Source organism: Dipodomys ordii, unplaced genomic scaffold, assembly GCF_000151885.1.
Source record: "Dipodomys ordii isolate 6190 unplaced genomic scaffold, Dord_2.0 Scaffold36, whole genome shotgun sequence".
NCBI lineage: Eukaryota > Metazoa > Chordata > Mammalia > Rodentia > Heteromyidae > Dipodomys > Dipodomys ordii.
In genome coordinates, this window is record NW_012267252.1 from 7,455,694 (window position 1) to 7,470,007 (window position 14,314).

At 42.1% G+C, this 14,314-nt stretch overlaps 1 protein-coding gene across 1 annotated transcript; it reads left to right on the forward strand.

Moving 5' to 3' along the window:
* The first annotated feature begins 3,103 nt into the window (after nucleotides 1–3,103).
* Gsto1 (glutathione S-transferase omega 1) lies at nucleotides 3,104–11,910 on the forward strand. Its single transcript, XM_013017868.1, has 6 exons — nucleotides 3,104–3,343; nucleotides 3,496–3,604; nucleotides 7,084–7,306; nucleotides 8,284–8,382; nucleotides 10,564–10,670; nucleotides 11,446–11,910. The coding sequence occupies exons 1-6, from the start codon at nucleotides 3,310–3,312 to the stop codon at nucleotides 11,597–11,599; spliced, it is 726 nt and encodes a 241-aa protein (XP_012873322.1). The 5' UTR covers nucleotides 3,104–3,309; the 3' UTR covers nucleotides 11,600–11,910.
* The last annotated feature ends 2,404 nt before the right edge of the window (nucleotides 11,911–14,314 follow it).

Consider the following 14,314-nt stretch of genomic DNA (forward strand, 5'->3'; position numbering starts at 1 on the left):
TTCTTTTGAAAGTATTTACTGAAACTCTCTAATATATTCATCGATGGTGCTAGGCACTAGGGAAAAATAGTGAACAAAAACAAATATAATTCCTCTCTTCTTGATGGGGCCCAAGAAGGAGGGAAATGCTTTACTTCATTACACAACTTTTGAATTGTAAATGAAAAAGAAGCCCAATAAAGGCTGTGACTCTCAGGAAGCAGAGTGACAAAACAAAGAGTTTTATAAATAACAAACCAGCTTGGAAGATGGTGGACCAAAGTCTCTTAATGATGAGAAATTCCAAATACGAACCCTTTATGTGATTTTTTTTTTTTTTTGCAGGGGAAGTAGTACAGGTCACAGATGGGTGGACACCAAGGTGATTTATAATATTCTTGCTTTTGCAAAGGCCAGTGAATGCCTCAACCCTGTGAATCTATAGGAAAGCATAAATGATTTTTCAGAGTGTGTTGATCCATGTCTGCCCCCCACCCCCACTTCATGTAGTGCATTCCTCGCTAGGCTTGATGGACAGTTAAATCAGTCAAGAAGGAAGAAAACAAATCAAAGTCAGGAGAAAGAGCTTAGCTTGGACAGCTTCAGCATTATAGGTTGTAGTAGGAAGAGAGGAGATATGATGTTCTGAGTATATACATTGACATCCTCACCTACTGACAAAGATTCTGTTTGGGCTAAATTTTAGCTAGCCTCTCAAATCTGAGAAGTCTAGGAGCCTAGGCCACTGTGTATATTTCCTTGAATACTTAAGTTTTAACAAACATTCCTGCTTAATCAGCGGACCATTTCTATTGATACTCCCTCATTAACTTTGCTTGTTTGTGTTTTGTCCAAGCCCTCTTCCTCTAACTACAACCAGAACATTTCCAAGCCAGCTCCAGAGAGGAATGTGAAGAGACCAGTCCTGCCCAGCTCCTGAAAGAAGTGGTTGGTAAAGGAATGTAAGTTAGGCAGGAAACTTGGAGGGATGGGGAGTTGGGGGTGGGGGGTGGTGCTGGAATCAGTCCTGGCAAGGGAAAGCCAAACTTTCCCTCCATTGGAGCAAAAGAAGACTGAATATGATTAAATTAAAAAGTAGTCTTCTGTATTTTATTTCTTGAAACATAACTTTGGGGTTTAAATGTAAAAGGAGGTCTCTGTCTGGGATTCTGGTAGTATTTCTGGCTGATTCTCATCATAAGATGACTTGCCTTCTACCTTGTTCAAGGTCATGGAAGGCAGACTGGTCTGAGTCTGGAAAAGTCAGTTCCCAGAGAACTGACAAAGCAGGATAAATCAAGGAAGGTTTATAAATATTAGAACAGAATCTAAAACCTACAAATTCTTCCCCTAATTAGAAATCTTAGGAGCAGTCTTCCTGAGATAACCAGCGTGTCCTAACCAGCATATCTCAAATTCCTTATATCCACCCCCTCTCCACCTCCTACTGATCTACCTCAGGCTGGGGAGGGGGACATGGCTCAAGTGATAGACCATAGAGTCTTAAGTTCAACCTCTAGTACCATAAAAATAAATACATACATATCTAATCCTCATGGAGTGTTAATTATTGAATACAATTGAAAACTATACATTGAAAAACTCAAGTACTATATTGAATGTTATTATTCAAAATATTGAATAATAACTATATTGAATGCCCTTGGCTTTTTGAGTTTAGTGGGATTTTCATTTTTCCCCAGTTAGTATAATGTTGGCTATAGGTTTACCATGTATACCCTTTATTATGTTCTTCTATTCCTGCTTTCTTGAGAGCTTTTATTATGAAGGGATGTTAAATTTTCTCAAATGTTTTGTTCTGGATCTATTGAAATGATCATGAGACTTTTGTCCTTTAAGTGTTGTATTATGTTCATTTTTTTCCATGTGTTGAGCCATCCTTGTACTCATGGAATGACACCCTTTTGATCATGGTGTATGATGTTTTTTGTGGGTGTACCAGTCCTGGGGCTTGAAGTCAGGGCACTGTCTCTGAGCTTCTTTTGCTCAAGGCTAGTGCTTTCTGGTTTGAGCCACAGCTCCACTTCTGGCTTTTATTTGGGGGTGGGGTGATAGTCTCATGGATTTTCTTGCTTAGGCTGGCTTTGAACTGTGATCCTCAGATCTCAGCCTCCTGAGTAGCTAGGATACAGGCATGAGCCCCTGGTACTTGGCCTGATGTGAAATTGTTATTATGGCCAATTGTAGATTTATTGGCCAAGCTTACATTTGTAAGCTTATTTAAATGAAGCCATTGATGTATTACAAGTCTCCTAAGAAGCTTATTTCCTAAAAAGAGTTAAGCAAGGCCCATGTTTTTTAAAAAAAAAAAAAACAATTTCTTTCATTTCGTATCCATTTATTGCCTATTTACTAAGTTAAACTGAAAGAAATACTACTACTACTACTACTATTACTACTAATATAACACTTATTCTATGCCAAGTAATAGTCAAATGCTTCTATATATTAACTAATTTAATCTTTTCTCAAACTCTAAGGAAGGGAGGGACTGGGACAGGGACCGGGACAGGGAGAGAGAGAACATATTAGAAAAATGAGGAAAGCAAAAGGACTGGGGGTAATGGCAAACAACAAAACACGGAGAAACAGACAAACAAAAATCCAATTGATGTTTGATAGATTTTTGAAAGCAGCACCACCATTATGAGGTTAAAATGTACTTTGCTATGGTTAAAGATGTGTCCTGACAGAAAAAAGAAACAGCAAGCCAGGATCGGAACAGGAGCCCTTGGAATGTTCACAGGTCCCGTGAAGTCTGGGAAGGGCATTGCCACCAGCCCACGCAAAGTCCTGCTATCTGTCTATGCAGGCAGTCTGTTGATGTGTTAGGGAGATCGGGGCTGGGGCAGGGTAGTCTGGAGACCACCTTCCATGGGGGGAGGGGGAGATCGTTGGGTGGGTCTGAATTTCTTTTGTGCATTTCCTCCAGGACTACTTTCCCTGGGCCAGCAGGAGGCCCAGGCACGACCGTCCCCTGTGGTGTCTCAAGGGCCGTCCCACAAAGCCTTGGAGGGCGTGACTCCATTGCGGGGGGTTGGGGGGAAGGGTGGGGTCCTCCACGCCCACGCCGTGGCCAGTCCCGCGCTCAGGTTTGGCGCGCTGCGCTGCGTCTGGGGAAAGCGAGTGGCGCGCGCGCGCGTTCTCTTTAAGCGCTGGGACCACATTTTGGGTGGAGCTGGCAGCAGCCCGGGGACGGAATTCCGGAGTGACTTTGGGAGGAGGGAGACCCTGAGAGACCGGGAGAGGGAGCGGCGGCGACTGCCTTCCTAGAATCGCGGGCGGCTGCTGCGTGCTTGCTGCGCAGAGATGTCGGCGGCGTCAGCGCGGAGTCTGGGGAAGGGTGAGGCCTGCGCCCGGCACCGGGACGGGTGGTCCCGGTGTCCCGAGGCCTCTCTAGTGGGGAACCGGGCTGGTGAGGGCTCCGGGGAGTGGGGGGGTGGGGGGAGGTCCCCACATTTTCCCGATCGTCACCTGTTCTCTTCTCCCTGGCAGGCAGCGCGCCCCCGGGGCCTGTCCCCAATGGCAAGATCCGCCTGTACAGCATGCGTTTCTGCCCGTACGCTCAGAGGATCCTGCTAGTCCTGCAGGCCCGGGGAATCGGGTGAGGACTGAGGAGTGGGACCCCTCCCTCCACCCCAAGCCGTCAGTCAGGCTGGGCAGTGGGCTGGGATCTCGCAATAGGACCCTTGGAAGTTGGGGTTGTTTGCTTTGTTTGTAGGAGAAGTGTCTCAGCCCTGTGTGGGAAACAGCAAGTTACACATCCGCAGACTCCAGCAGACTAAGACAGACAGGGTGTTTTAGATTACCCAACCATTTGGGGAAGGAGGAGGGAGGTAGTTTTTGCCTTATTAATGTCGGTTCTGAACTAGAGGCCTGGGCTTTGGTGCTCAAGGCTACAGCACTCTACCACTTGAGCCACAGTTCCACTTCCTGTCCAACCCTTTATGAATTAGAAATCAACTGACATTGGGAGGAAAGGTAGTGACTGGCTCAAGATCACTCTTGGGTTAAGACCACCAGTGAAAGTTATCCCAGTGGCTTCTCTGTTCTTCTCTGCTGTTGCTTTGGGGGTATATGGCCTGTCCTCAGTGTAGACGCTTAGTAGAGTTGGGACATAATCTTCCTGGCAGTGTACCCAGTTGTCCTGTGCACTTCCTGGCAGATGGGCTTGTTGCATTAGTTACATAAAAGGTGTCTGTGCTTAGAAAGTTGTCTGTGGGAAAACCCCATTATTGGAAATTGTTGAACAGTGGGTTACCCACACCGGCTTTTCCTTGGCTTTTCTCTGATATCCAGGATCCCATGGAACCACTTCCCTTCCTCATGACCCTGGGAATCTGAGATACTTGTGGTCGTAGAAGGCTCTGTAGAAGTTTCAAATATCCCATTCTTAGTTTTCTATGTGCTTAGAGTGGAGGAGACTAATTTTAGCCTTCTAAAGAGAGAAGTATGCAGTCATTTATTTTCTCTAAATGCAAGATGCAGTCTAGGCTTCACTGACTTGCATCTCACTTGGATGGAAGTATGCTTCTGAATGCATATAAAACATTCACTGCATAGTAATGCGTATCTAAAGCAGTTTTCTTAGTTGTGGGGCTTGCACTGGGACCTGGGAGGTCTCTGAGCCTCTTTGTGCTCAAGGCTAGTGATAGGATAAATTAGACTTTGCAAGAGAACCATGCAGACATCCAGGTACAGAGAACAAAGGATGGTTTATTGCTGGGAAAGGGGGCTGGCAGGACCCCTTCTCAAAAGGGAGAAGTGAGAAGAAGCACCGGCTATTGTCTGAGGTGACTTATATAACTTATATAACTTCGGAGGTTTAGGAGGGGCTAGAAGGGACTCCATGCGGATGTGTGGCCTAGGGACTCCATCATAGTGGACTACGATTTATGGCTGATGTGCAAATAGTAGATAAGGGGCCCTGCAACTGCTCAGACCTGAAGGTCACTCTAAAGGGCTCTTGTGGCTCTACCTGCCCCAGAGAAGTGCCATCCCCAGGTAAAGGGGGTTGGAGGCTGATTTTTTACTGCTTGTACTAAATGGGCCTAGGTATTGCCTAGGAAGGGAGCTAAGCTGTGGAGAGGGGAAGGAGTGTGCTAAGCTATGGGAAGGGAGCTCATTTCGCCAACAGCTAGTGCTCTACCACTTGAGCCACAGAGCCACTTTCGGGTTTTGAGTGATTACCTCATTCCAGGTAATGAGTCTCATGGGGGAGTTTTCTGCCTGGGCTGGCTTCGAATGGCAATCCTTAGAACTCAGACTCCTGAGTAGCTATGATTAGAGGCTGTGAGCCACCAGCACCTGAAAAACACTAAGATTTGTGGCATTAGTCAAAACTGATATTGCAATGAGAAGAAATTCAAATAGGATTTTTGTTTTCAAAAGACATTTCTTATACTCATGAAATGACAAAGTCCAGGAGTAGGGCAGGGCTGGAGTCAGAGGTACAAAGTCCTAGGTTATGTCCCTCTCTGGAGCTCTGGATCTCTAGGTTGAAGTTACCAGTCTCACTTGGACAGTCTTTTAAAGGAAAATTGAATTTATATTACCATAACAATGTGGAGGGCTCCTGTGGGGGAAATAGTACCTTTCATATAATGGCAGTCCTTCTATGTTCATGGATCAGTTTTAACTTTGAAACTCAGAACACCTTGGTGGATGAAGTACTATAAATTTACCACATGTTGTAACCTAGCCAAGCAGTTTTCTGAACATGGTGTGTCTTTTAGCTCTTTGGAGCAGGTATGCTGCTGGTCACTGGCTCCCAATGCTAAACTGCATCAAAATACGGGTGTACTGAGAGGCTTTGATAGAAAAACTCCACAAACTACATTCAGTTTTCAGGCTATAAATTTTCAGAAATGTTGATCATTTGGCAGGGGGAGGTCTTGTGGGGTTTTTTGTGGTTATTTTTTTCTTTTTTTGTAGTGGCTGGGTTGTATCTAGTATTCAAACTGGCTAGCCATTTGTTTCCAGGAGGGATTATGTATTTAAATTCTCAAAGTAAATGTCATAGCTACCATTGTAGATGAGAAATAGGAAAAGACCAGGTGTCGGTATATATTACACTTAAGGAATCTGTTCCATTGGACATTATTCCAGCTTGGGCAATTATACAGCTTCAATTTAAGAATTATGTAACACTCTTGATTTCCTGTGTAATCACCCAGAAAAGATACAGGAAGATATAATTACAGTTGAAGCATAGCCTAACTTCAGTTGTTTTTTTTCCCCTTTTTTCTTTTTTGGCTTACTTTGTAATTTTTTTTTAAAAAAATTATGCAACATTTAAGGAACACATCAACACTTAAGGATTTAATTTGAAACTATTTTTTGTGAATGGCTTTTTGAAAAAATATTTTCTTACTATCCTTATGAAAATCTGGGCTTTTTAAAAGTCATATTCTCAAAGTGAATCAAATTGAAATAAATTTCACATTGATGTTCATATAGTAGGTAAAATTCATGTTGCTTCATATGAAGAGCTTATGAGATAATAGCACTCTTGTGTTCAATACAGCAGTATTCACAATAGTGTAATGTCACTATCCATTGGTGTTAAAGAAACATACTATTTCCCCTATAAAAAGCAAGAAATTCTGTAATATGTGGCAACATATATGGACTTTGAGGACATTATGCTAGGTGAAACAATCACACTTGAAATATAAATGTGGCACGATACGAGAGGTATCTAAAATAGTCAAATTCTTAAAATAGAAAACTAATATTGAGAGAAGCAAGGCAGAGGTTCGATTAATTGAGTGGATGATTTCTTCAGAAGTTCAGGCAGTGGACTGGGCATGGTGGTATACACTTATAATCTCAGCACTCAGGAGATGGAGGCAGGATAATTTTGAATCTATGGCCAGCCTAGACTGCATAGCAAGACCTCCTCTCATAACTACAGAAAAAAAGTACATATCACCCAATGTGGAAGAAATAACTATATTGTCAAACCTCATAGAACTCATAAACTTTATAAACCATGATAAAAAAATCATATACTTTCATATAAATCTTTGTTTCTCACAAAATACAGAAAAAAGAGATGATTCTCTTGTATGTGCCTTTCAGGCATGAAGTCATCAATATCAACCTGAAAAATAAGCCTGAATGGTTCTTCACGAAGAGTCCTCTTGGTCTGGTGCCAGTTCTGGAAACCAGTCAGGGTCAATTGATCTATGAGTCTAACATCATTTGTGAGTACCTGGATGAGGCATTTCCTGGGAAGAAGCTGTTGCCAGAAGACCCGTATGAGAAAGCATGCCAAAAGATGACTCTTGAGTTATTTTCCAAGGTATATGTGTGTGTGTTTGTGTATGTAAGAAATGTCACTCCTATTTGAAAAAAAATTTTTTTTTTAAATCTTCCTGCCTTATCTTTTGCTGGGAGAAAAGTCTTGGCCTGATTATCAACAAGGCATAGTTGATATGTCTGTTCTAGTACTGCTGTCTTCCAGAAGCTTGCTGGAGCTGGTCAGTGCTCTAGATCTGTGTTCTCAGATGTGGTAATTTTATATCAATATTCTATATGTAATGTATAATATATAATACGTATGTAATAAATAATTATGCTATGATATATAATTGGATGTTTGAAAAATGAAGCTTATGTAAACATACATTATAAGGGGAAGCAGAAACTACTACAGGGAAAGTAACAAGGAGCGCTACTTAAGCTGGGGTAAGGAAACAGACAAAGATGGAAATGTGCATAGAAGGGCTGCTTGCAAACCTTCAGTTCCATTGAAGGCAAACCATACTGACATGGATGGGTTTTACAAGTACCTGTGAACTTAAGCTGAAATGAATGGTCTTCTCTTACAAGGTGATCTCAAAGAACTATCTGAACACAAAACCACCTCCACCACAGTGATGATGGTGGATGATGATGGTTAGATGATTTAATAATCATCTGACAGCACATCTGTCAGGTCTTCAGGTAGTCAGTCCCTTTTAAATAGTCCTTCTATATCCTCTTCAAGGCAGAATTCAGAAAAATTCCCAATCACCTTTTGCAGCTGGGGCCAGGCCTGTGACCTGGGCTTTTGTCATAGCTATTCATTCTCTCAGTGTCTAATTAAGAAACATTTTGGCTTAAAGATTCATGTGACTTCTGTTACCACATCTTAGTTCTAAAAGCATTCCATGTCTTCTGTGCACCCTGCACTTTGGCAATAGCTTCATGCCAGCACTACTAGGGTTCTGTCATGTTTCAGTGGAAGTGAGCTGATGTCAGCCTCAAACTAGTATATTATGATATTATTCTTTCTAGGTACCATCTTTGATAATAAGCTTTGTTAGAGGGCAAAATAAAGAAGACTGCTCTGGCCTAAAAGAAGAATTGCGGAAAGCATTCAGCAAGTTAGATGAGGTAAAGTTTTCTCTCCCAGCTTTCATCACAGTAAATGATTTATGTTGACTTACTTTCTTCATCTTCCCATTTCCCAAGTTACTTTATGGCAGTTAAAATTCCTAATGCCTCGGTATGGTGGCATATGCATGTAATCTCAGGTACTTGAGAGGCACAAGTAAGAGGAGGTCAGAGGCTGCCTGGGCAAAAAAGCAAAACCCTATCTGAAAAATAAAGCAAAAAGGGCTGAGGTGTGAGTCAAGTGGTTATAGCACCTGTCTAGCAAGTGCAAGGTCTTCACTTCAAGCTATCACTATCAAAAACTAAAAAAAAATAAAAAATGCCAAACAAAATTTGGACTTACAATAGATTGCTATGAGCCATTCTGCTTATGACACAAATTAGAACACTTGGAAGAACTCTATCATGAGCTTGTTTGTATTTATTTTTCTTTTGAGACAAGGTCTTGCTGGGGAACTCAAGCAGGCCTCAAACTCTTGATCCTCCTGCCTTAGCCAGTGCTGGGATTCTGTTGTGCACCAACATGCACAGATCATAGCCTTGTCTTAAAATCTGGTTGCATTACTTAAAATAACGACAAATGAAAATATTATCTATACTTCCACAACTGGTCACCAGCTATGAACTTTTCCCCTTTAATCCAGATATGGTGTTATTGGTATTTTGGGTGTTGAACTATCCTAAGGTTACTGGCATAAAACCTATTTAATCTCAGTGGACTTTTATATGTATTGTAGAATTAGTTAATAGTTAAAAGATTTCTGGGTGTTTTCCTAAATGAAATTAACACACAATTTCCTGTTCTGATAGCAGCTATTTGTTTTGCATCAAAGATTACCTAATTTCTTAAATGAGTTGGACAAATTCCCTTATTTTTTGATTCTCCATTTGATAGGGATTGGCTTTTTCTGTAAAACAGTCAATGCTGGTGTCTTTTGCAGATTTTTCATTACCAGTTCAATTTCTTTACTGGTAACTTGATTTTTTTTTTTCTGGGGGGAAGGTTGTATTTCTTCTTGAATCAACTTTGGTAACATATTTTTTTCTCCTGGACAGTATGGTATCTAGAAAGTAAGATGCACACATATTCTTCCAATGGTAATAAGTTTAGTAGCAGACAGAAAGCCATTAGTCCTGTAGTTATACACAACCAATCTCCAATGCAGAATGTTCCATGGGCCCCGAGGAAAACTATGGAGGTGATGCTTGATGGTCTTCTCCTTCTCTCCTCTTCTCTTTAAGCATTTTTGGGTTCTCTTAATAAAAATATATTTTGGTAATGCATCTGCAAGAAACTGAAGAATTTGTAATTGCTCTGCAGTATTTTCCAAATCACTGTGAGTCAGTGCTTTCTTTTCAACTGTCAGATCTGCAGGAATGGGTAGCTACATATTAAAGAGATCCATGTGCTTACCTATGAACACCAGAACCTCTCGGTTGACGCTGGATAGTTTTTCATGATGACTCAGATATGGACCAGGGCAGTGACACTAGCTGCTGCTATCCATACTTGTGCTTGGCCATAGCCAGGTCCTCAATCTTCTTCTTCCCCCACACTCGTCGTTTTTCTTATTGATTCCCAGGAATTCTTTGTATATTTGGTCCTTTGTATCTTACTTGTCCTTTGTTGCTTATTTATCTTTGTCAATTTCCTAGTTTGTCTATTTGTCAGTCATGGGGCTTGAACTCTGGGCCTGAGCACTGTCCTTCAGCTCTTTAGCTCAAGGCAAGCACTCTACCACTTGAGCCACAGTGCCACTTATGGTTTTCTGGTGTTTTACTGGAGATAAGTTTTGTTTTTGCCAGTCATGGGGCCTGAACTCTGGGCCTGGGACTGTCCCTCAGCTCTTCAGCTCAAGGCTAGAGCTCTACCACTTGAGCCACGGCACCACTTCTGGCTTTTTCTGCTTATGTAGTACTGAGGAACTGAACCCAGGGCTTCATGCATGCTAGGGAAGCACTCTACCATTAAGCCACATTCCCAGCCCTTTAGTTTATTTCTATTTATTTACTTTATATTAGTCAAACAGGTTCTGAAGCTGTTTACAATCAACTAGACAAAAGTCCAACTTGAATATGTAAGGATAAAAGCTTTTGCTTATCCCTGTTCTATTAATTGGTTTTCATCATTTCTAACAGTGATTCTTATTACATGCACAAGTTCTGTTGTTTAATGTTCAGGCCCTGATTAACAAGAAGACAACTTTCTTTGGTGGAAATTCTATCTCCATGATTGACTACCTCATCTGGCCCTGGTTTGAACGCCTGGAACCACTGGAACTAACCGAGTGAGACCTCTGAATATTTTTGTGCATAATTTAGGACAATAGGCATGCTACTGTATATTAACTTTTTTTTCTGGAGAAAATTGGCATGAATGAAGATAAGCAGATTGGAGAGTCCTGGGCTATCCAGGGCACCATATTCCTCTATTCACTACATCTCTTCCTCCCTGGAGGGGATTTCTGTGACATGGATTAAAATGTTTTAAGATTTACTCCTTCTACTGGTTACAAATTTATAATACTAAACATTTTTTGTAAGTTTCTTGTTATAGAATTCTATGAACAGGATCACTTCCCATCTACTAGTAAGATTTCCCAGGTCATTTTTGAAAGCTCTGTATTTTAAGTTTGGCAGCTAGTCATCTTGGCTTACTTCCTTTTTCTTTTAAAAAAAAAATCAGTCTCACAGTTTGCACATTTTTGGTCCTCCCCCCCCCCTACTCAGCAGCTCAGGCTGGCCTCAAACTTACAAGCTCCCTTCCTTAGCTTCCTGAACACTGGGGTAATACAGGCCTGCATTATCATACCCAGTGGGACAATACTAACTGAAGCAAGTCACTTATCTCACCTTTGATCCCTCTTCTGTAAAACAAATATCTCTATACCTTCCAAATGCAATATTCTATGATTACATGCATATTTTAAAGAAATATTTAAAAAGTAACCCTTTTAAAAAGTTAGGAAAAACAATGAAAACCAGTGATACGATGATCCGTGGGAGACTTCGCAATGCCATTCTAGTTAATGTAGCTCACAAATGTAATTCTTCCTCCTACAGATGCATCTCCCACACTCCCAAACTGAAGCTGTGGATGACAGCCACGAGGAAAGATCCCATAGTAACAACCTTCTTCATTGACCCGAAGAGCTATCGAAGCTTCTTCAATCTCTATTTACAGAACAGCATTGAGGCCTGCGACTATGGACTCTGAAGGGCACAGGATTCATTGTGAAGCTATGTCTGATAGTTTCTATCACTGACAGGAATACTGATTTCAGGACTTGATTTCATTTCACCAAGTAGTCTCAATCTCATTGGCTCATCTCTGATTTGATATCCTGGCTTAATAGGGACTCCACAGGTTACTCAAATAACTTTTTAGGTTTTATAGTTTTTACTGTAACTCCCCTACCCCAACATCTCTGCTAAGACCTAGACTCTATTCTAGATGGCTAACTTCTTATAGAAAATACTCACTGTGATATTTTGTGTGATCATTCCAGGAAATTAATGTTCTCTCAAGTTGTGTTTTGTTGTTTTCTCTTCTGGCTTTTGAATTGGGAAACTATCCATCATCAAGTGAATCGCACCCTTTGAAGAGCAGGTCGAAATCTCCTTAAAACTTGGTGGCTAGTGATCTACCGTTTGGTATCCCAGCCTCCAATCTCATAATCACTTCAAATCTTTCATCCAAATCTCATACCAGGCACATTAGTTATCTCTTCTAGATAGTTAAATACTGCGGAGAACAACCACATTCACTATATAAGGCTGGATAAAAAAAATCGATAATAGCTCAGTGAGAAATATTATATATATATATATATATATGTATATTAGATCACCTCCACCAAGAGAAGGTAGATTAGGAAGGCTCTTTTCTCATGCGACAGATCCCAAGGTTAGGCGAGGCCTTCGGATGTAGGTAGAAAGTTCTAGAGAACATATCCAAGATGCCATCCGTCAGGTTCAGAGTTTAGAGAATCACACATAGTGATGAGAGTCTGGCTTCCTGGATTTCCAGGGAGGAACAACGTAGCATGATTATTTCTTCAGCGTGCATAACAATCGCCGAAGGCTGGGCCCCAATGCGTGGCTGATTTAGGGGACACCCCCACCCCCACCCGGAATCCTTGGTGATGTGCACGCCTCACCCTGGAGGCAGCCAAGAACCGGTTGACTTCACAAACGGCTTCGTTTGCCCATCCCTGGCTATCCCTCGATGCCCCGGCTTCCCTGGCGAGCCCGTCTGTGAGGCCGTCCGCCCGCCAGCCCCCGGCGGCTCCCGCCGGACTTCCGATTGGGTGCGGGGTCCCGGTGAGGCGGGACCACCGCCAACCCCTACCCACCTCCCTCGTTCTTTCGCTTGCTCGCCATTGACTCAGGCTCGGACTCAGCACTTCGATACACCGGAGCTGTAACGCGGCTGCCCATTGGCTCCGCTCTGCGCAAGCGCTTCCAAACGCTTTGGGGATTGGTTGAAGCTCAGGTCGCGGTGGCCAGTTGCCGGGTAGGATGGAGGGTGGTGGTGGATCAGGCCCCGCCCCGCCCTTCCCGGCCCCGCCTCCCTCTGTTGCCCCCACCCTCCACTTCCATGTAAAGGTTCCAAGTGTCCAGACCCTTGGGAGTTCTCCCCGGGACGTCTCTTCTGTCACCTCGGCTGAATGGATCAGTGTGCCCTTGTACTGTATTGGGAGGTGGAAAAGAGGACTCTAAGGTTAATTCTGACTTTGGGGGAAGTTCATGAAGTCTTGACTTTTGCATTCTAATTTTTACATTTGAAGACAAAGCCCCAATCTTTAACCTAAGTTTCATATAATAATTTTAACATTAAAACAAAACAAAACTAGGGGAGTGTGATTCAAATGGTAGAACATTTGCCTAGCAAGCTTGAGGCCCTAAATTCAATCTCCAACACTGCCAAGGAGGGGGGTAGGGGGGAGGTGGTGGAAAACCAAATGGAAACCAAGTCAAACCAATACAAGGGGGCTGGGATGTAGCTCACTGGTGGAGCATTTGGCTAGTTTGAGAAAAAGCAATAACCCACCACTGGGGGGGGGGAGGGGGGAGGTGGTGGTGTAGAAGACTTCCTAGAAAGAAAAGAGAATGGCATATTAATAAAGAACAGGCCTTTAAACTGAAACAAGTCTTTTAACTCAAATTGTTTTAATTTTTCTGATTTGTCTGTGGACAGTCGAGAACCCATCCCTCAGGTCATTAGATATTGGGGTCCCCATGGGGTACTTCCAGCTCCACCACATGATTAGGGCACAGACAGCGAGGGGAAGTTGATCTGCTGGAATGTCTTTTCTTTTTGAAGACTGAAAGTCTAACCTGCTGCATTCGTCGTAAAATTAATAGCTAGTGTTGAACATTTACTAGGTGACTGCCAGACACGTACCAGTTGCTTCTCATCTGGGTCTGAATGAAAACTTCCCGCACAACGTGATGTACTGGAACTATTACCACCAAATCATAGTATAGGACATCACGGCAGAGAAAGTTTTTATAATTTGCACAAAGCTGCCCAGCTATTAAATGTTGAGTGAAGCTTCAAATGTATTCCTGCTCTGAATAAGAAAGCTGTGGCCCAGATTATTATTCAACAAATCTTAGTAATTGAAGATTAATCAGCACAGTACAGCATAGTCCTCCTTATTACAAAATAGTTGAAAAAAAGAATTTCATCTGTACTGAAGAAATATAGACTTTCCTTGTCATTATTTCCTAATCCATACGAGAATTATTTACTAGCATTCAGATTGTATTAGGTATTGCAAGTAATCTAGAGATGATTTAATGTATATGGGAGGATACCCTTAGGTTGCAAATGCTACACTGTTTCTATTAAGATTTTTATTAGCATACATTAATTGTCCAAGAGATTTATTGTGACATTTCCCTCCATGCATGCAATGCACCTCAA